Source organism: Erithacus rubecula, assembly GCF_903797595.1.
Source record: "Erithacus rubecula genome assembly, chromosome: 2".
Classification (NCBI taxonomy): domain Eukaryota; kingdom Metazoa; phylum Chordata; class Aves; order Passeriformes; family Muscicapidae; genus Erithacus; species Erithacus rubecula.
The window spans coordinates 55693084-55715853 of record NC_136685.1 but is presented as its reverse complement, the minus strand read 5'-3'; the positions used below and the strand labels follow the sequence as shown (position 1 = coordinate 55715853).

Sequence of the window (22770 nt, the reverse complement as noted above, 5' to 3'; positions counted from 1 at the left end):
CACTGTTGTATGTATGAATAGCACTGAGTTGCATTTTGTGGCACAATTTAATAGAAAATATGAGAAATCTCTCTTCCCAGCATCTGACTTTCTACTTACCATGTTTGTCATGCCCCAGTGTAATTAAAGCATCCACAATCTAGGCTGTTATGAGCTCTATCGTCTAGTAAGGATAAAATATTAAATTGCTCAAGTCTTTACATTTAAATTTATCTTCACAGCAATCCCCATGGTGCTGGAGGACCACGCTATGAATAGCACTGAAATGCAGTCAGCAGACATTTCTGTGCTACTCCAGGGAAGGCACAATTAATTGTCCCCAGTTTGCTCTACTGTCCATAATTATAGTTTTGAGTTTATAAATAACGAAGCATGATTTGAAGAACCAAAACAAACCCCTCAATTACTACAGAGTTCCTGAGATAATTAAGTCTCCAAATGTGGCTCTGTGGAAGGGAACCAAGGCTACACTGCAAAAGCCCATAACATGCAGATGTGCGTAAGCAGAGCAAAGCGACAGGATGGGAAACGTCACCAGGAAAATAAACTCTCTCATCATTATTTCACCGCTTTTTGCCTAAAAAAACAATTGCCTATTGTCTCGATTCACCCTATTGTTCTGTCACATTTTTGTTATTGAAGGGACCAACAGTCAGTCAGCAAGAGTTTCCTGAGGAGTAGCAGCTTGGAAAGTTAAATGCAGTATCCTGTGCTTAAGGCTTGTTTTGCTACAGGTTTTAGGAAAAGCCAGGAAAGTGAAGTTACTGAGACAAATTAAAGCACATGGTTTGCAATTCAACTTGTTTGAATGCCCCTTCAAATGGAAATACCCTCCACTTTCACAAGCATGGTCGTTAAAACCTGCAAACTGAAGCAGAAAAAAGCCGTGCCCTGTCCATATCCCTGCCTGATGGACGCTCCTCTGTTGTTACTGGGCCGTTGTGTACTGCCAGGGACAAACTCTAGGTCGGCAACCAGCACAGCAGGAGGCTTCATTAGCCATGAACAGGAGCAAAACAGCCCTTCAGAAGGAGCAGTGCCCCGTCTGAACAGCCAGCTTCACCACAACAAGCACATAATCAGCTGGACAGCCTGTAACACGCTTCAGATAAAGACAGATCTACCGATACAAGACAGCTATGGCTTAAGTGTTTCAAAAGATCTTTGCCCAACAAGGAAACAAATTATACATTAAAAACTTTTTACAAAATACATGCTCTGTTCTTTCTCTGTTTAATATCTTCCTTGCTTGACGCTTGGCTGTTGCCCAAACGCATCCAGAGCAACGCTTGACGATAACTCAAAAATGTGCAGTTAATCTGTGTGTAGTTTCAGCTCTTGAATGCCAGGAGCAAAAGTGTACTTTTCAGAGAGAAATAGGCTTGGTCACACAACAGAATCATGTTTACACAAGTTTTTAGTAGATAGCCAAGATAAAGGAAATACTTCTGTGCACTCCTCAGAGAAAAGACAAAAACTCTGATTTGAAAAACTGCTCTTTTTCAATGTCATTTAATCCACAAACAAGCGTAAGCCCCAGTAAAGAGCTCCCTGCATTACAGCAAGTAAAGCTTTAGCTTGCTGGTTTTTGTTTCTTTTTTTTTTTTTCTTTTTTTTTTTTTTTTTTTTTAATGATGGGGTTTTTTGTTTTGTTTTGTTTTTTAACCTTACAGCTATATTTCATCATAAAAACTAGTCAGAAGAAAGAGTAAACTTTTGCTCTTTGGTCTATCTTGACATTCCTCCAGAGACATAACAGGAATATTTCAGATTCATTTTTTTGTCTTCTACTTGCAGGAAACAGGAAAGTTGCAGTTCTTAATTTTCAGGCTTCTGGAATGACAAAGATAAGAAATTTATACATTGGAACAAGATATCTTTGCTTTCTTTAAAGAAAAAAAAAAAAGCGTTGCCACCTAAAATGAGTGCTTCAGTGAAATGGGATATTTTTGCCTTAACCATAATAAACAAAAATGTATAGTTATGCCATATGCACCTCCTATTTATTATCTGTGTAGCTTTCTGGGTGAGAAACAAAATTCTGTGCTTGTACTCCACCATGATACAGACTTCAGACTGCACATTACTGTAGTAATTGTTGCTGACTGAAAGTTAATACTGTGGAATGCGACTAAAAGAAGTAATTTTTTTTCATAGGCTCAGTTTTGTGGATGTAAGGGAAAGGTCTTAACACACTTTCTACTCATCTGAATAAATTAAGATGAAAACATCTAACAAATAGTTTGCAATTTTAGATCACCAGTTTTGGTCTCCTGCTCTTATGGACTTCTTTATGGCCAGGAAGATGCCCACAGGCAGAGCTCTGGAAATTCCTCTCAAGTTCAGAAAAGCTCTGAGGGTGACAAAGTATCCATGTTGTGTATTAAAATAATTCTGATGCTCTGTAGTTTTGAAAAGTGCAAGAATACATCAGACACTGTGGACAGTGGCAGCCTTAGGAAGTCACAATCAGCTGAGAACAATTTCCCCATTGCTGCCATCAACACAAATAATCAAAGTCTGCACAGTAAAAGCAGGCACCTACTGCCACTGATTAAATTGGAGGGATCCTTAGAGCTCACAGGGTCCTTAACAGACTTTACTTGTGCAGGACCAGTTTGCAACTTCCCCTCACTGAGCAAATACTACTTTTTTTTTTTTTTTTTTAAATATAATTTTTTCCTATTGGCAGACTTGTCTCCATGTAAGACTTAATCTGACTGGTGCTCTCTACAGACAGCTCCTAAGGAAACAATTTCAACTTTCTTAGTTTATGAGTTGGGCAGTGTAATTTAAATAGGACAGTGGCCAGTGATGAAAGACTAGCCAGATTACTTTGGGTTCATTTCTGTACAATAATGTTTCATTTTTTCTTGATCATGTTGCTCCTACAGAGAGACTGCAATATTGTGTGTCCATGTATTGGCTATTTGTCAACAAAGAAAAACAGAGCTGTTATGATAACGTTTTTTTCTATTATGACTTTTTAGAGCATGTTCAAATGACTGGTGTGAAGTGGTAGAGAAAAAACAGTGGCAAATGACACCCAGTATTTCAGCCCAACCAGAACCTCACAGAGCATCCTGAGAAGCAGGAACTTCTGCCTGTATCTCTTTCACAGGTCTGAGGAAGATATACATTGCAGAGGAGGATATTAACTCTGCAAGCATGTTTATAATAAAACATCTGCAGTTCTACCAATTTCTAAATATTTTTCAATTAAAGCATCTTAAAGATCTAAATCAGCTGTAATGAGCTGGCAAAACACCACATTATTAGTAATACTACTTCATATACTAAAATGCTGAAGAATTCAAATTAAATTAAAGAGTCCCTTGATCTGCCATCTCAGAAACAAACCCACAAATACCTCAAAGTGTAATATCACCTACAGTGTGGGTTCACTTCAGTGAAAATGTGAAAATAAAGAGTACTACTGAACCTCTCCACAGAAAGTTGAGAGTAAAGACTACACAGGAAAATTATTTTTCTCTTTTTCCAAAATTAGCAATGTACAAATCTAGCACACAAACCAGAAGAATTTGAGAGCTAATGAACACTTAACTACCTTGTGTGGTGCTCACAGGGTATTACCAAACTCTCAGGGCATTTATTTAGATTGTTAAAGGTAGGAACACAGGTGACCATGTGCCTATATTGATGAAAAATATATATAATCAAGCTGTTTTTTTCATTAAAATGCTTAAGCTTAATGAATCATTCATCTGTTAGATGCCAAGAATACCTCCATAATGAAATTAAAATAATTTATTAACAGTTGGCTATATACGCTATTTCCTACCTATTATGTTTTTGTGATTTGATAGCATTTCTTTTTACATCTGACAAAAAGCCAAGTTTAACATTTTCATTTCATGCACATCTTCCAATGAAAGGTCTTCACAGTTGGAATGGAGTATTTTGTCTGCTTAATTACTGTTGTTCTTCCAAACTCATCAGTCCCTGGTTTGGATGGATTTATGTAAGACTAGGCAGCAAACACCCAATTAAGCAGACAATGTGAATCTGCATATAGATTTTACATTAGGATTCTACAGTCATTCCAAATGATTCAGAAGCAATTACATGGCTGACACATGATGAATCAATATGTATGCATGAAGTTGTCAGACATATCATGAGAATCGTAACAAAAATGGGATATATGCCAACAATACCCAGCTACAGAACAGTCAGGGATGGTTTAATTACAGGTAATGCAGGTTGACTTTCAAGCTAAGTGCTTTTTGCTTGTCTTGACTGGCACACACAAACTGGCAGAATCTGCTCTCACCAGATTTTACTTGAACTTTGTGGCAATCATGTGAGTGTGTGGGTATGTGAACAGCTCACTTGGTCTGGTTGGGTTGTGCAAACCTCTCCCCTCCTATGAACAATCCATCAAAACAGAGAAATAGAAAATGGATAGAAATGTGGATTTCTCTCAATCCACAGTAAGAAAGGACTGCTAAAGCAAGGCTGAAGCTCCTGGGCACATCCACCTCAAAGCTGTGGCTGATCTGGGGTCCCATCACAGTCCTATTAGCTCATAGTAATAGTGTTGCTCTGTTTTAAAAAAAGAAAAACCCTTTTTCTTTCTAGACCAATCTACTGGGGGAGAGAGCTAAGTGATGAAAGGAGAGAATCCCATGACAGGCACACATGGTTTGTTTCAGTCAGGGTTACATTCTCTCTTACTCCACTTATTATGTTAAAAGGTTAAAATGGAGTAGCATGAAATATTTTCATAACATCTTGTATTTTTAAGTGAGGAACATGTGCTGCACAAAATTAAAGCAGGACACAAAGAAGATTAAGTACTTAGAGAAAGGGAGGAGGTGGTGGGGGAACTGCAACCTTCGAGGAAAAGGGAAAGAATCCAGCATGAAAAACAGGCTAAGAGGACAGCTTTGTGTTCCTGAAAGGCTTATTACCATTTGAGAGAGATGACAGCAGCTATGAAAACAAAACATGAAAAACAAAGCAGGCTCATGAACAAACTGAGAAATACTTCCGTGATACCTAAGTAATGACAGACACACACTGCCACGTGAGTGTACATCAAAGAGTATTTCTTTTGAGGTAAGATGACAGGGTTTCTTCAGACTGGCTTTTTCCATAGCCAAGAGCAGTACAGTTGCAGAGCTGGCTCTCCTGATGCCAAACTGACAGTGCCAGAAATCCCAAAGGCACCCTTAGTGGACAACAGCAAAGTGCCAGTCACCATTCAGCAAATGAGAAACCCATGTGATAAACTGCACATTATGAAATATACCCCCAAAAGTGTCTGAAATCCTCACTGAAAGTAGAGCCTAGATCAACTCCTGACAACCTTTCTCACACATATACCAGGCACGAACATCCTCCCCCAGGCTGAACACAAAGATGAAGGCTGTTGACCAACCTGAATTTGGATGTCACTCTCAAAACAATCCTTTCACTTCCTCCGTGACGGGGTCAAGGTCAATGTCATAGAAGCACGACCTTGTGGGCAGTCCTGGCATGGTGCTCATCTGTGGAAACAATGACACTCAGTTATACTCCTGCACCTGTGAGCAGATCATCAGTCTAGCCTTGCATGTAAACCTTAGATTAAGAGAAAGGTTGGATTGTTCAACACAGGCTCGACCACAGATGTGATCTTTACCACATTTTTTGTTTCTGTTAAAAATGTCAAACTTGGTACTTTTTGGATTAATTTTAAGTATGAGCTTCTAAAAGACAAGAAAGAGAAAACAAAAGCCACAAAATACAGGCTAGCACAGCAAGCTAAGAACAAATTCTACAACAAAATGAACACCCTTTAGGACTTGCTTGTTCCTCAAAATATTTATCCAGAACATTTATCCATTTATATCTCCTGAAAAAAAAAAATCACACAGCGAAGGGCAAACATGCAATTGTCTGAATTTACCCAGTGATATGAATGTGTTGATTTCAGTCCTCTCCCAGAGAAAACCAGAATACAGAAGCAGAATTAATCACAACACTTACCTAATGTCAGGAGCAAATTGAAATAGTTCTACTAAACATACAGGAATTACAGCTGAATCCTAATTTAGTAGTTAGAATTAACAGGCTGAGATATGAAGCTAAAGCAACCCAATTATCTCAAACTATGCATAATTAAGATCCTGATCTAGCATAAGACACTAGCATCTGCATACTTTTAAACATATCAATAGTTTCACAGAGTTAAATTACACAGTTAACTACAGCTCTGCTCAGGGTACTCATACTATTATTTGAAATTGGCATTTTTAGCAGCAATTAAAGGCACATGACTGACATGGAAATCTTGAGGTGCCCCACAACAGTTTAAGCCCCTTCAAATCAGAGGTTCCCCCATCACCCAAGTCCCTGCCCCAGGACTCCTTGCTCCTCCCTTGCAAAGGAGATGTCTGGAGAACAGGTTTGGCAAAATAATGCTGGTGTTTGATCTGCTTCACTTTCTCCTGTTTCAGCTCCTTAAGCCAGGAAGGGCTTCCCTATTCCCAGTGCCACCACTGGCACAGTGTAAAGGCTGTGCCTGTGGGGCAGTTTTAACACAGGACCCATTTAGACCAACTTGTTTCACTTTGGATTCACACCCTGAATATCTCACTATATTTCCACTAATTCAAGGAACTCTAAAAGCAGCATTTGGGCTTAACGACTCCTTAAACCCTTTTGATATCTTAACCTCATAAGTGGAGAAAGTGGAGAATGCCCCTTCTATAATAGACCCTATATTAATACTCACATTGATGAAAGACCTTACAATCTCTCAAAACAAACCTGAAATTCAACTTTGTTTGACTGCTTGTTGGCCGAGAGTCTTTAAGCATTAAAACTTATTTGCTAGGTTTTGGGAAATGAACTTTTCTCCAGGGCAAGTCAGCAGAGTTCATGAAAACTGGTGGTTAACCTGACCACAGGAAGTAACCTTCAAACATGGCTGTGTAGGAAAAAAAATATACTGGCTTGAGTATAGAAACAGTCCAAACACAATAACCTACAGAAAGGGTCAGATTAGGGTCTGTCTTCATGAGCGAGCTGAAACAGCTTGCTGGAAGAGGGAAATTTCACCCTGGGAACCCCTGGAATGTTACTGCAACCAACCTTGTTCAACACGCTGAACTGGTGTCAATACATGTTTTTGTGGCCAGGGCTGGTTGGCTGATGAGCTAAATGTGCTCACCACATGACCAGATCACAGCCAGCCCCAGGGGAGCAGCCAGAGTACACTGTGGCCAGCCATCACCTCCAGCTCTCCAGCACACAGCTCAAAGCCAGGCAACCTCCTCCCTCCATCCTCCCTAATTCCCTAGCAAGCACAGCTCAGCTACAGTGTTTTCTCTGGCCAAAGGCAAGCCCTAACAGGATAATTGGCCTACAAAGAGGAAAAACTTATGACCACCATGCTAGCTGCTCCAGAGTGCCAGACTCACAGGACACCCTTTGCTCTGTGTTTCATCCTGTGAACCCGACCTGCTGCATATTCAGGGAAGGGGTCAGGACCTCCCTTATGCTTCAGCTTTGCTCCAAACACTCAGGTAATGACTCCATCATGGGAATGCAAGCAAAATGTAAGACCTCCCCAGCACAGTGCCTTTTACTCCAGAGAGTAAATGCTGCTGCCATTTCAGAGCTTAATCCCATTCTGAGAAGGGGGAGCCTTGGGAGCTCAGTACTGGCGCAGCCATCATCTCACTTGAGATCTAGCCCAGGGGAAAAACAATGCAATGACTCTTCTAGTGGCTCAGTACATTTCCTCTGTTTTTAAATATAGTCCTTCCTGATGTTTTGTTATGGTACGTAGTAAGATTAAAAGACAAAACTGTCAGTTTGCGTGGACCAAGCCCTGCCTCCGACCGCCTGACATCATTTATTGGCTGACACTGCCTTGGCATCTCAGCTAAGTACTAAAACACCTTGCTACTATTCTTTATCCATTGGCCAGGGTAGTTGAACTACTACATCATTAGGGTTACTTAATTATTTTCGGTCTCAGATTCCTTCCAGTTTCTGAGTTAATGTTTGACAAGCAACTGCCTTAATGAATTACATCTCACTGGGAGGGGAATGAACAAATTGCCAAAGACAACTTTCTGGTTACTTTGTGTATGGCAGTTTCACATCTGAAAACAAACTCCCAAATTCCAAGTTATTTTTTAAACTATTTTTTAGAAAATTTAGAAGAGTTTTCCCTTCTTTTTTTTTTTTTTTTTTTTTCTTTCATAGACACAGTTCTACATCAGTATAACTCTACCATATTAACTAATGAAAAGTTATTAAAAAATACATTTTAAAAAATGCAAATATCAAACCAGTTTTTTGCTGGTTTGGAAAAAACAACTATTCTCATATTGAAAACAGAAGTCAACAAAAGGGAATAGGTTCATTTGAATTAAAACTACTGCTGCATAAAATGAAGTACAAGGCAAAAAAACCCAAAAAACAAACCATCCAGAAGAAACACTCTGGGACAAATACTTATGTGAATTACAGACTGAAAATAAAGTATGTACTGTAATTTTTCCCATGGCCTAGACTTTCAAGCAGGCAAAGCCATGTAGATTTATGATCATTACTCTCTGCTCTCATTATCTGTACACATAGAGGTAGCATGCAGAAGAATCTTTCCCTTTGTCATTACTTCAAGGCCAATAGGAGGAGATGGCTGGCTGAGGAGAGTACAACTGATTATTCCCTCTCCAGCCTCCATTTCTCTCCTTCAACCACAAAGGCAGGAAGAAAAGAGGGCTCAGTCTGCTGCAAGGCTTCACCTGACTGGCTTTCCACATGGCTGCAGGCTCAGGATGATCTTCTCTCTCATCATTTTCCATGATACTGAATGAAGTCATTAATAAGTGAGTTGGTCTTTATTTCAGCAGGCATGATCCAGAGGGATCCCTCTCCCTGACCTCAGTAACCAGAGCCAGATTTCTGTGCATGGAGGGTGAAAGCCAACCATCCCCTGGCTGTAGCACATTCTGTACCTGCACAGTGCCCAACAGACTATCTCCACCTCTCCAAGGCTTCCTGAAATAACTAATTACAAATGACTTCTTTTTAAAACTTGAAAAAAGCAGAATGAACTACGAAAGAGAAAATATGCTTAAAAATCTTTGGTAATTAGCAGATATGTTCAGCATGAGAAAAACCCACAGAAATTTATAGTCATACAGCAGCTTGCTTGGCATCTCATAAAATATACATCCTCTATATATTGCCCAGAGAGCAGCACAACTCTCCATTTTAATATAACAACATTTGGGTTGTAGATTGGTAGCTATGCAACACTGCACAGTGTGGCTGTGAGAAAAGAACAGGGTAGGAAGTGGAGAATGACAGCATGTAATCCACTGAAAATCACAAATTGGATTTAGACGGCTGAAATAATCAGCACTTAATTTGAATAAAATTGCTACTATCACACTTTTCCTGGGAGAAGGAGAATACAAGACATAAGCTTGGTACCTTAAGGCTTAATGCAATTCATATGAATGCTTCATGCAGGGAAAAAAGAAAAAAAGTTATACAAATAATTTAGGAATTACTAGGAGCTAGTTTTCTAGGAACAGACCACTTTCTCTACAAACTGTGCAACTGTCCATACATTCAAATCAACTGCAGAAAGATAACTGCAAAATACAATGCTATTTGTTACTATGCCATTCTGTGTTTAGGAGGCAAGAGCAGCAAGTCCTACAGTCAGCTTATCCTAAGGATCATTTACACTCCTGGAAATGCACAGATGGTGGAAGATAAAATACAATTTTAGTTAAGAATGCCTGAAGGTTACTGTTATATTAGGCATTTCTGATCCTCCAGAAGTTTACTTACATGACTGAAACATAAAACCATAATGAACTTCTTTACAAATGGAGAATGCCAGTTATCTTCAAGAAAGCCATATGAAAGTGTTGCTCCACACCCCATTCACAAATGCAACCAAAGTCACTGGAAGAGTAACTAAGTTTCATTTAAATTACAGTTATGTGTTGACCTGTAATTTGAGTTGGCCATGAGATCTACATAACTGTTATACACAGTCAAGCACCAAGACTCTGCTAGCCACATTTCTTGTGTTCCCATGAGGAACTCAGCTGCTTAGCTTCCTTTTTTTTATCATACAAATGCATATAGTGCAGTTGATATCCTGCCTTCAAGCATGCATTCATCCATATATGTATCTATATTATATTTTCATTTATCTATATGAAAAGATCCTAACAGAACCTGAGATGCCTCAACAGGGTTAGCACAATGGCACAATTTGCAAAACAGATGGTCCCAAGGACCATATCCAGCTCATGTTTAGTGTCTTTTTCACGTATAAGACAAGAAGTGTCTGTTTTATAGGCATAACATGGTTTCTGTTGAATAGAGAAAGAAAACCAGAGGAAAATGTACTTACATAAAATCTGGCAAACAACTCATTAGAAAATACTGAGAAATCAGCAAATTAGGAAACCTCCCTATTCTGTGGCTTATGTAGTTAACATTGTGTTTGACAAGAAATGCAAGTAATTCACGTTTTGGAATTGTATCCTTTTGTTAATTAAACAAGCTATGACAACTCACAACCATTTCAAACTTGAAATACTGCAGAAAACAGATGTTGTTTCTCAAGAGAATCCAGCGTGCACATGACTGCGGATAACTCCTCAATAAAATCTGATGGGATGAATTGCATGTCCCACACTCCCTCAGCAAGAAACAATACAAGAGGAAACTCAAGAGATTTATAAATAGTGCTGTAAACCTGTGTGCATTATGGTCAACGTGCCAGAACTTGCTGGAATCCTGAGGCACAGCACGAAGGAGCTACGCTTCAGGGTTTCAATAACGTTTCCTAGTGTGAGTTAGAGCTCTGGAAGACAGATCCACCACCAGGAATCTGCTCGACTTCAGTGCCTCTGTCAGTCTCAGGGCATGCAAAGGTGAATGGAATTACTTTCTGAAGAAATCTTTCCAGGTTTCCAGTCCTGCCTGCCTTAGGTGTGCTTTGAGTGCCAGTTACTCCCAGTGACTGTGGTGCTGGCACCAGGGGAACTGCAGCCCATGGAGCAGGACAGAGAGATTAACAATCATCTCACTGCACTGCATGGCTGAAGAAGTGTGTGCAGATCTCTCTACTGCATCCTTCATGGTGCCTGCTCTCTTCATGTCAAACCTGTATTTGGAAACACTTCATGCAGTGAGGGTCGTGGGTAGGACTAGAGCACTCTGAAGCACACGACTGTGCAAACACTTCAGTGAGCAGTCACTTATTTAATCTTCAAACTGGACACTTGGGGTGAAAAGGGTACAGAAAAATTAGGCACCATATAACTAAGTATTTCCAGGATCAGCTTGAAGTTTGTTCCACAGAACTGGAAAATTCCTCCACTCTGCAGAGCTCTATCACTTCAAAGGTAGCTCAGGTTTTGAATGGTGGAAACAAAAATAATTACATGAAAATAACAAAAGAGAATAGTTAAGAAAATAGCACGCCACCCCCTCCTTACAAGAACATCAGATTGAAATGTCCACAACAAAAAAAATGCACAATACAGTCTTCATCCCATCCAACCACCATGTATTACAGAGGGGAATTATACCAAACCAAAATGATACTCAAGTGACCTTTCACCACCTCTTAAAAGCAAACAAACCTCTAAATCTCATAATAGGAAAAACATATGCATAATGGAGGCAAGTTCATTCTTCCTTCAAAAAATATCAACCTTTACAAACTAATAAATTAAGTTTTGGAAATGGCAATGTTTTTTAATGTTTTTACTTTAACATCTACATAATGTTCAAGAAAATATTATCTCATTGTTTTTCATTGCCTGAAGATAAAGGCTTTCTGAAAGCTGCTAACCAACGATCTTTAGTTAGTATTTAAATAATGGTTTATTTTTAAGTTTTAATGAAAATCTGCCAAACCTGATGATGGCCACGGGAGTTGGGGAGAGAGAAGATCGTATTTCCTTCTCAGGAAATCTTTAACAAAAAAAATCCTACTGCAATGTTTAAGAACAACCACAGCAAGAAACTCAACACATTAGCAGCTTTCAAAATGGTTAAAATAATGTTTGAAAAGATGCTGATGCTACCTCAACATATGCTGTAGTATTCCTTGCAGTAAATGACTCTTTTTCACTGGCATGCTGACTGATATCAGGTGGAGAAGTCCATCTGGCATCAATTATTCTATTATAATTGCCTCTTACTTGATGCTTTACACATTCTTGGCTATTGTTCGATTTTTGTGAAAGGATTTACAACGACGAAATGCATGGACATTGCTCCTCTGCTCTCAGCATCTGGATGAAGTTATAAAAGTACTGAATATTGATTATACAATCCAAATTGGCCTTGCTGCCAGGTGCTCAAGTTAGGCAGAAGCAACCTGTGCCCTGCTACATCCTCTGAAGGATTACCAGGATCCAACAAACCACTCATCTTGACTGGGAATTATCTGAACCTAAAAATGATCTCCTGGACACCCTAGGGAATAAACAAAACCCACACAATAGTCCACATCTGTCCAGCACAGCTTTTGGAGAGGTCTTTGGGTGCGTATCCCAAAGGAAGCAAAGGATTTCTTAGTGAATCAGGCAGTGCAATACCACTGAAACTGAAATGCTGCTGTTAGTGATGTGCTGAAGCACCAAAGACTCAGAAAGGACATTTTTTCTAGCTATTAAATAAAATATTTAGGAATAGATGTAATCTGTAACAGAATGAGCAATTTTCCCAATTAAGTAAAATATTTATGACTCACATATATGACTGCAGTTTCTCTTGGCAGAGTTCTCTCAAGTCATTTTAATCTTAGAATTTATAAAACCACACTTGAAGCAGAATAAAATGGTCCCCATATAACAGCACAATGGAAACAATGTATTAAATTTTAATTGAAAAACACACTTCTCTGAGGTAGCATGTTAGATGGGGTTAGTTGAGTGTACTATATTCTATACAATCCACACCATGTTTCACAGAGCATTCTGCCCTACACAGGATAATTGACAAACAAAATACTACAAAAATGAAAGCTACAGAACCAAACTTAACCAAACAACCCCACAGAAAAACAAACATTCATGAGGGAAATGAAGGGGGTGAGAAAAAAATGAGGACAAATTCCAGGTGACCTGTTCCAAAACACTTCCTTCATCCCAGCCCACTCAAATCCATTTCTAGAAGTAATTGCTCCCTTGACCAAGGCCTACATCCTGATTTTCCTTTCCCTCTTGGGCTTTAGACAGAATCCCTGGCAAAGGACTTTTGCTCACTGCCTCTTGTACAAAATCACCTCCTCATCCAGAAGAAATCCTTCCCTGCAGCTCAGTCCTAATGTCAAATGCTCCCAGGGCTGTTCCCATTCTTGAAAAGTGTCCAATACATCAGACACTGCTGGAAATGGGCCTCTGAAGGAATAAATCCAGAGGATAAAGGCATTTTTCCCAAGTGCTGTTTCAGCAACAGGAATACTTAAATCATCTGATGTTCCCGGATAATTCTCCTGCTTTGTTCAGTGTTTGGGTCTCCTGGTAAAGAGGAGGTATCCAAACTGTGCCAACAGCTCAGTTTTTGCTGAAAACAGCAAGTTTTTTGGTATTTGGAGGGGAGAGATTTTGGGTGACCCATCTCAGCTTGTATTTGCCTTGTATTTGCTCAGGGACTGGCATCCTTCATTTCCTCTGTTTATTTTGTACCAAGTGTTTCTTTAGAAGTGCCAAACCCTGGGAGCAAGTCACAGTTTGTGCTACAACATTTTGGTTAAAATCTTCATAACTTTTAGCAAACCTCAATTACAGCCCAGAAACTGGAGATGGTGTCAGCAGTAGACCATGAGAAGCAAATGTGTGTGCTCAACATGCCAACAAACTTCACTCTTCTCAGCACACCATACTAGAGGAGCATGCAGAGCATCATCCAGTCATTTCATGGCAAATTACAACATGAAAAAATAAAAAAAGATTGTATAGGTGTGGTGAATAAAAGCACATTAAGCTGATATCTGAGTAAGTGAAGTTTCCTAGGAAACACCATATCAGGCAATGATGATGTGTGCATGTGCATACATGTGAGTACACATACATGGGATGAACTGCTTCTAAAGAACATAAAGGTATTTTAGCAAAAAACTCCTTGAAATTAACTATTGTTACCTGTTAAATTGCCAAATTGGCTTGGTCTCATTACTTGATTTAAACCAGTTATGACCTTGGTGGTACCAAAGGGTATGACATTTTTGGAAACCACCCCAAAACAACAGAAGTGGGAAAAAGTGGTAGAGGAAGTGACTATACTTTGCTGGTCCCATCTAAGTAGACACAATGAAAGCTAGGATTTACACTTTAGGGGCAGAGTTCTGCTTTCTGGTCTGTAGGTATCATGGGAAGTGTCAGAAAGAAGAGCCTGGGAAGTTTGTCTCCAAGGAATGATCAAGCATGGTGGGCATCAACAGCCACTACCACTGCACTGCCATCATGTACAAACCTTGACCTGTGAGCATCACTAAGGTTGTTAGTTCAAGTTTCTATATCTACTTTTTCATGTCACTTGTTGTTTGAACAAACAATTCAAATTATTTGCTCTTTACTAATTAAATTTACTTAGCGTATGCTATTTCATGGAAGACTGAAGACAACAAGAAACAGACAATGACAAAAAAGAATTTTATATTGTAATTTTGGATATGGATGCTTTCTAACCCCACACAGTTTCACTCTCCAGACAAATTAGACAAATTACTGTTTTAATATGCTTGGTCAATGCCATCTTAGCTGCACTGAAGAATTCAAAAGCTTTTTCTTTCTATTTGTTCCTAACCCAGAAGATCAGAATGAATCCATCTTCAATTGATACAAAGATGCCAAATTGTTAAACTGTCTGCATAAATCAGATATTCTGAGTCACAATTCTGCCACAGAACTCTGGCACTACACACTGTTCAATATAGTGTGTCCTCTAGAATCATACCAGAATATACTGCAGTCCCCTTTGACAAGGATCAAAGTAGAAAAAAGAAGTATATTATTTAGATCAACAGTTTTCCAGCTACTATTTAAAGAAGTCTTCAGAAGGCTGCTAAGAAAAGCAAACCTTGAATAACCTATGCTGGAGCTCACACTTCTCCTGGAAAATGAAGGAACACAGAAATACTTTGAAAAAGGCTGAAGCTACTGACTTGTGATGAACTCGAGTGTTCAGAAGAGCCAGCTCCTTTGTAAGCCATCTTAACAGCACTAAAAGCTGTAAGGAGAAAGGAAAAAATTCTATCCATGAACATGGGACTTAACTTTCTTATGGCAGTACTGATTTTTAAAGTTTCTCTAAGAAGATACTAAAACCCTAATTTCTATTCACTGAGAGAGAGAGCCATGAGTTAATAAGCAGTCAAGACAGATTTAATTGTCAAAGGAAAAAAAAAAATTTGTTAATGATGGAGAGCACAGCCTTTATCCTAGAAATGTGAACCTTACATAATATAATAAAGATTTATGTATTTTTTACTTATAATTCTTCTCAAAGTACTTACACATATGAATGAAATACTTCAAGTACATCTGGGAAATAAATAGAATAAGATCACCACTTTAAATTGTTAGGAAGCAGAGAAGGTTGAATGATTTGCCAAAAGGAGCTGAGGTGCTGCCAGGATAATAGAACTTGAAATTGGTAACTGATTCTTATCTTAGTCTCATATAACTGAAATTCAAAAATAACACTGCATGCAGCATCTTTTTCTATTACATAATGAATGCTGTATCAGCAGTTTATACAACTTTCTCCATTTCTCACAATTTGCTCTCTATGAACTTGCAGCAAGTCACTTCCCTAACCACAATTTGTGCAATAAAACAAAGGGTAACAATTTATTCACAAAAGCAACAAAAATGTTGTTAAACCATCTAATTAAAATCAATTCCATTTGGAAACCCATTTTTTTCAGTGTGAAGAAGAAACCAACCCCCAAACAGGTATTTTGTGGGTAGTATTTTTCCCAAATGAAGTCTATGACAGGACAAAAAAAAAAAGGGAAGGTAATGAATTTCTGCATCCCAACACAAGCTTGCACAACTTTTTTTTATTCTGACAAACATCTAGTACAGACACAGTCTATGGGAACTTCCTTTCAAGCACTAGAAAAATTGTAAAAGTGCCACCATCATGGAAAGGTTTTCGTGCACACACAGAGTAAATCCTAAAAAGATTAAAAACAAAAAACTCAGAAATCTCTCTAATGCCAAAGTGAACAAACTAGCAGGCAAAGACATAAGCTTTATTTACTCTTACTGTGTATCTCCCCCTCAACTCTTCCTAATCAAAACAAGGCCAGTCTGTAATGAACTTTCATTTTTGGCAAAGGAATCATTTACAACTCCACTGCTCAGCCAAGGCATAACAAACACAACCTGTAACACATCCACTAATGTCCAGCCTTCTTCCTTCCCTCCTGGCAACCCCAAGAAGACAGGTTGCCCCAAGATGGCACACCAAACTCACCTGAAGAGCTGCAGTGCCCCAGCACCTGCCTGGGTGCTTTCCTTGAACAGAGGCTGCTGGTGAGCAAGAGTGCTCTCCCTTGAATGCAGCCAGGGATCCTGCTGCAATCTCAGCAGCAGCATCCTCTCCAGGAACTGGAATTCATGTAGTCATCCTCTTTTGAAAATTACTTGTTGTTTATTCATAGGAAAAGACTGCTTTATCTTTGCTGCCACATTACATTTCTCAGACTGTGAGAATAAATACTGACAGTAGAGCTATTTTAAAATTGATTTTATTTCTGTGAAAGTTATCAAGAAATTTAGCTTTTTTCTTTTTTCCCTGAGAAAATTAAAGAGACAAAGAGCTTCACAAACTCAGAGGGAGCTTATTTATGCTGTCACAAGCATTCCTTGATCCCACTCTGGACAGATTACCTGCAGAGGGCTTATTTTCCATGTCTACTCTCTGCATCACATCTTTACTACAGGTGCCAAATACAATGGCATTGATGTTCTTTCCTACAGTCTGGAGCAGAGCTCTACAGTCAGCACAACTCATTCAGGGTCTCAGACACAAAGCAAATCTGACATAGACAGTGCCAGCAGTGTGATGTTTCTCTGGTGCACACAGAAAAGGATTTACTCTGCTCCCTGTGCACCACTGCATGGTCTCTTTCCTTTGTTTTCCTGCTGTTTTGCTGCAACCGTGCCTGGCCCTGCAGGATAGTGCAGAGCACGTGCCTGGCCACAGCTGAAACACAGGAATAAGAAAGAGCTGTCAAAGCCAGAAGAAGGAGGGAAGTTTCTGTATCTACTTTATTTGTTTGCTGTTTCCATCTTTGATTCAGCCCAGCAATAAAAGCTCCCAGAGCCTTGCTTCCTACACGCACGGAGCAGCAGGGTGCTGGATATGCACAGAAATCTGGAGCAGTGTGATCAGTGACTGCAGAAGCTGCATGCTCTGAGTGAGCCAGAAGGCAGGCAGGGAGCATGTTTGTCCCATGTCACAGCAAATGCGCGTGTCCCGGGGTTTTGTCTCGCGCACGGGCTGGTGCCAGATGCTCTGCGGAGAAAAGCTGAAACCATGGAGGTTGACAAAGCAACCTCTGTCCAACTGGGAGCTGATAGCTGAACACCAACTGAACCCTTGAACACCACTTGTATTAATTACAACCCTGTATATTGTTGATGGTTATAACCTTTCAGAAGTCCTGTTGAATTCTTGGACTCAATGGCTTTCCTGTGTTAATGACTTCCACATTTTAATCACATGTGAGAAAGTATTTCCTTCTTTTATAGAAGTATTAATATAAATGCCTGGCAGCATCTCTTCACAGACTGAAAATATTTTTAAAGTAAAACTAGTTTCCAGGCAGTATGGAGATGGCTTCAGATAACCTTTAAATTTTGCATAACATCACAGGAACATGATACAGGTATAAATACAAGTCTATGAAATTCACAAGACTTTGGATTTACAGACACAAATTCTATATGAACATGGCAAAAATTCTTGGCTTTCTCAGTACTTCAAATATTAGAAACATAGTAACATGTCAAGAGTCTTAAAACTGTTTCTGTGAAGAATGATCCAGGAAGTTTTAATTAAGTGGAGAGAAAGAAAGTGGTCAAGTTGCTAGAGAATAGGAAATTTTTCTCAAATGGCTACAGGGATAACAGCAGAGCTCTGATAACACCAATCAGCTCTTATATACACATTTTAAGTCAGCAAGCCTATGCAAAATACTACGTCATACTGTGTGCAAGCGGATATTTAAAACCCAGTTCACTATTTTGTTTTCAGAAGGGAATGGCCACATATTAATATGCAGCTGTATGAGAGTCTCTTTAATATTCTGCTTTTCAAGATTACTGTCTAGATACCCACCAATTCAAATTTTAGCTGAAAAAGGTACTTTACATGAATTTTAATTTTTGTGGTATTCAGATGATAATGTAGAAATAACCAGCATTATGTATGCCTAACACATGTGATAACCTTCACAACTGTAAAGTTTCTCTTTCTTGTGAATAGGGTTGCATTACTCCTCCAGTTATAACTTTTTAGTTTTAACAAGCCAGTTGAGGTGGCTGCAATGTTAGACAAACAAGGATCTTTTCTTTTTGTGGACATGCTGGGATTACTGGTCATGGTGATAAAAAGCCTGGCAGACACTGAAAAAACCAGCACAGGCCAGAAAGCCATTTCTGGGAGCAGATGTTTGTTCTAAGTGCATTTACAGAGGGATGCCATACAAGTGGAAGCTGGCATTTAAATGGTACTGCACTCATCCATTTCACTGTCATTGAGGCTACTATTAAATATATATCTATAAAAAGGAGATTCAGTGAGAGAGAAGGGAAAACGAACCCAGGGCACAACTCCAATTAACGCAGGAGATGGTCTGTGACGTCCTTATTACTCATTTCCTCTCACAAGATTTTGACCCTTGCCTGCCTCATCCTGATGTTTGAGGCTTAAGGTCTCTTTGCAAGGACCCCTTAAAAAGGAAACAACAGGCAGTCCTTCACACTGCTGTTCCTTCAGAGGGCTGAGGCAGGCAGGGCTGGGAGCCCAGGCTCCTCCCCAGGGCAGCAGTGATTTACAGCTTCCAGAGCACAGCCACCTACACCCAAATTGCTGCCAAGAGGGGCAGGTCTGCAGCCTGTCTGACCCCTGCCCAGCTCACCAAAGGACTGCACAGCTTCAGGACTGACTGCCAGCAAGGACAGTGGGACTTGGAGCAAGAGCCGAGACAGACACTCCTGCCATCCCTCCCTTAGCTCTCGTGTCCCAAATACCTCACTCCTCAACCCCGTTTCTGCACAACCACTGCTTTTTTCAGAGTGATATAAAGCAAAGTGAAAAGACCAGAGGCTTACCTACAAAACACTAAATATAGCACACAGTAACCACTGTGGAGCTGATTCACAAGCAAATCAGATGATCCTGCACTCAAGGCACTGCCATCCCTCAGAGACACAGGGGCTGATACAGCTCCGGCAATATGATTTTCATTTGTAGACACATGTCTGTCAGAGAACCCTAAATCTCATATTATATTACCTTTGTGACTGATACTGTGTGGGTCTGGAAATAATCAAAGGGCAGCCAGTTGCCTTGCATTTTATAAAATGTAAGAATTTTTCTTACTCAAGTGTCAAAAAATATTAACATAACGTGTACTATATAAAGAGGAAAGACTCCAAAACCAGGCAGTGTTCCATGTACCTGCAGTGATAAGTGGAAGAATGGTTAGCTATAATATAAGCCTATAAAAAAATAAAACTCCCTTGTAAGTTTCTTTTCCATCTGGGAGAATACTGCAATTCTCCATGAAAAATGCTAGCAGTGAACTGTCATACTGATTTTTCCTCAACAGAATGTATTTGATTCTGGATCAATCCCACAGAGAACAGCAGACATCATCAAAACAGAAGTCTTTAATTGCCCCATAAAATGAAGACTACTTTAGACCCCTAAAAATGAACTTTTATGAGTATATCCCTGGAAAATGAAACCACTAGACATTACACTGCAGTTATCTGGGATTCATCTCATATACTACTCTTTTTTTAAAAGCTTTACTGGAAATCATATTGAAAGGCCTACAAGAAGGCACATTTTTGGATTATCATGCCTTTTGTGTCTGGGAAACAGAATTCAGAACATATCTTTAATGAAATGGTCCATTTGGCCTAAACAACTCAAGAAAGACAAAAGTTGCTTTCCCTTTAGAAAATGTGATTTTAAATGGTTTCCAGTTGCAAAAGTAAACGTAGGCTGAGCTAACATTTCAGTCCACCTATCACTTTTTAACACCCACCTCTTAGGGATTTGTGGGTTGTAATGTCACCTTGGCCCTTTCCCCTGAAGGAGCCTTCTCTCTCTCTCTTCCAGAGGACAGGGATTTGAATAATTTTTGTTTTATTTTTGATTGAGTGTCTGGGAGACGGAAGAGCAGCCACTGCACTTTGGAGGCACTCATGATTTCATGTGTCTGACTTTATTTCTTTCCTTTTCTACTGGCTTTGACCACTTGAATGAGCTTCAGTATTGCTCTGGGTATCTTTCTCCCTCTTACACATAATCCTTTACAGATTACATGTCTTGTTTGACAGCAGAGGGAATATTTGAAGCAATGCATCTATTTGTATAGCTCTGCCAGACATTCTTCCTATGCTCTTCCTGTGCTGTGTTTGTAATTTTATCTGTCTTTCAAAAATTCAATTAAGGGGCTGTTAATAAAAATAATTAAATTAGTCCTCTGACAATACAGAGCAGCACCACACAGATGATATATTACCAGTTCATGACAGTGCAATGAGAAAGAAGCAGCAAAGTGCCAGTAAGTCTCTTCTGCATCCCTCACAATACTGAGGAAGGATGCTCTAAAGTGGCTGGTTTGAAAGGATGTCATGTGATGCAGAAGGTAAAACAGCTGCTGCTTTCTAAGTGAGGCATAAGGGAAGCTAAAAGTAAAGCAAACAGAAAGGTAACGTGGATGAATCCTGGATTCTTCTCCTTATTCCTAATGAAAATAACTCTCAGCATTTTTTTGAGGAACAAGTCTGTAAAATACACAGAGGAGGGTTAAGAAAGACTATGGATGAAAACACCTAAAGGAGGATCCAAATAATTAATAAACAAGCAAGCAAATAACTAAATCTGCAACATTTCATCACAGAAATAATTCTCCAACTGTCCAAAGTGTTTTGTTTTCCAGCAAAGATGCAAAAATCCTAAAACACGTAACACTGCATTGATACAACTTTTGTATTTGATTCTATTCCAGCACACACCCAATATACTGGGGTGGGGGAAAGAGATGAAAGGAGGAGGAAGGATAAAAGATACCCTTATAATCAGAAAGTGAGCCACTGTGAAGGATGAATAACTTATATGCCAATCAAAACAAATGTGAGGAAACACAGAGGAATTTTATCCCCATGAATGCTTACCAGTTGCTTCTTACTGCAGTAAAATGTACAGATTCTTGACAAGGTAACTTACTTGTGAACATTTCTGAAATTTGATTTAAATTACTTAATTTATCCTGAATATACAAATCCAGAAGTGGAAGCATCCTTAATTGTATACTACAACTAAAGGTGTGTAGTGTGCAGGTAGGTGGGTATGCCCATATGTGTGGGTAGGTACTCCCACTATCCTGAATGCCTGTGAATAAAAAGTTTTCTTGTCAAAAGGATGGTCATTAAAAATAATGGTATTGCTGTTATGATTCAAAATTTTCTGTGAAGTTTTCCCATCTTCCTCACACGTTATTTTATGATTTTAATTTATATGAGATTCTACTTTGCTTCTTTTTGAAACCAGCTATCCCAAAGCAAAATGATGAGTGACAGGCTGAATTGACAGGGTTGACTAGGTTGAAATGCTCCCACCATTCCTGGCTTGCTGCACCTGTATTAGCATGTTAGTCACAGTGTGTGCTGCAGAGCCTATGCATGCCCCACCTCTAGGTTCCAGCACTATTAATGGAATTCGGGGTTGCAGCCAAAGAGCTTAAAACCTTCCCTTTCATATACAATGCAGCACTTTGTCTTATTAGGACAGGAACCTTGGGTGAGCTTGCTCAGGCGCTCTGCAGAGAATTAGCACTAGGAACAGTGCACGGGCTGAGTTTGCAGCAGGACTATTTCAGCAGCCACATCTCCCTTTATGGCAGGGCCTTCCAGAGCATCCAGCTGCAGTAATGTAACCTGTCTGAGAGGCAGGGCTCTGGCACTTGTCCTCAAAAGTGATGACAACAACTTTATTTTAGAGTCCAATGAAAAACAATAAATTTTGACACTTTCATGCCACTCTTCATATGGTCTATACAAAAAAACCCCAGGAAACTAGTGTGGAATATAAATGTGTCAAACCAACCAGAGTTGATCATGCACTTCAGACAAGCACCTTTCAGCATCACCTGCCACCTGAGTTGCCAGCAAGCCATGTTTCTGCTTAGCTCCAGAAGGGGACTGTGCCCAGCACAGCACCCATTGACAGCTCACCCAAGGGATGGAAACAAGGAAGAAACACTGCTTTGAGCTACTGCTCCTAAAATGCTTCAGAGCAAAAGGAACTACAAATTTGGGGCTGAGAAATGAAGGGGCACTGAAAATCTCAGAACTGGGTATAATAATATAATGATAATCAAACACATTTAAACACTGTCCATTACACTTATGTTGTAAGAAACGAATTAACCTTCTTTTAAGTATCACAGGATCTAAGGACTCATTAAGTCAATTAATAATATGATGCTTCATGCTAGTTCATCAGGTG

At 39.4% G+C, this 22770-nt stretch overlaps 1 protein-coding gene across 2 annotated transcripts in view; it reads right to left on the bottom strand.

Annotated features, from left to right (window-relative positions):
• Positions 1 to 1637: 1637 nt before the first annotated feature.
• MTHFD1L (methylenetetrahydrofolate dehydrogenase (NADP+ dependent) 1 like) overlaps positions 1638 to 22770 on the bottom strand; it is a 137322-nt gene continuing 116189 nt past the window's right edge. The window contains exons 27-28 of one of the 2 annotated variants that reach the window (XM_079299279.1): positions 5405 to 5513; positions 1638 to 1833 (exon numbers count right to left, since the gene is read on the bottom strand). In XM_079299279.1, the coding sequence (XP_079155405.1) occupies positions 5424 to 5513 (90 nt within the window). In that variant the 3' untranslated portion in view covers positions 1638 to 1833; positions 5405 to 5423. Of the gene's footprint in view, positions 1834 to 5404; positions 5514 to 22770 lie in introns of those variants that run through there. The other variant, XR_013773499.1, reaches the window with a different exon arrangement.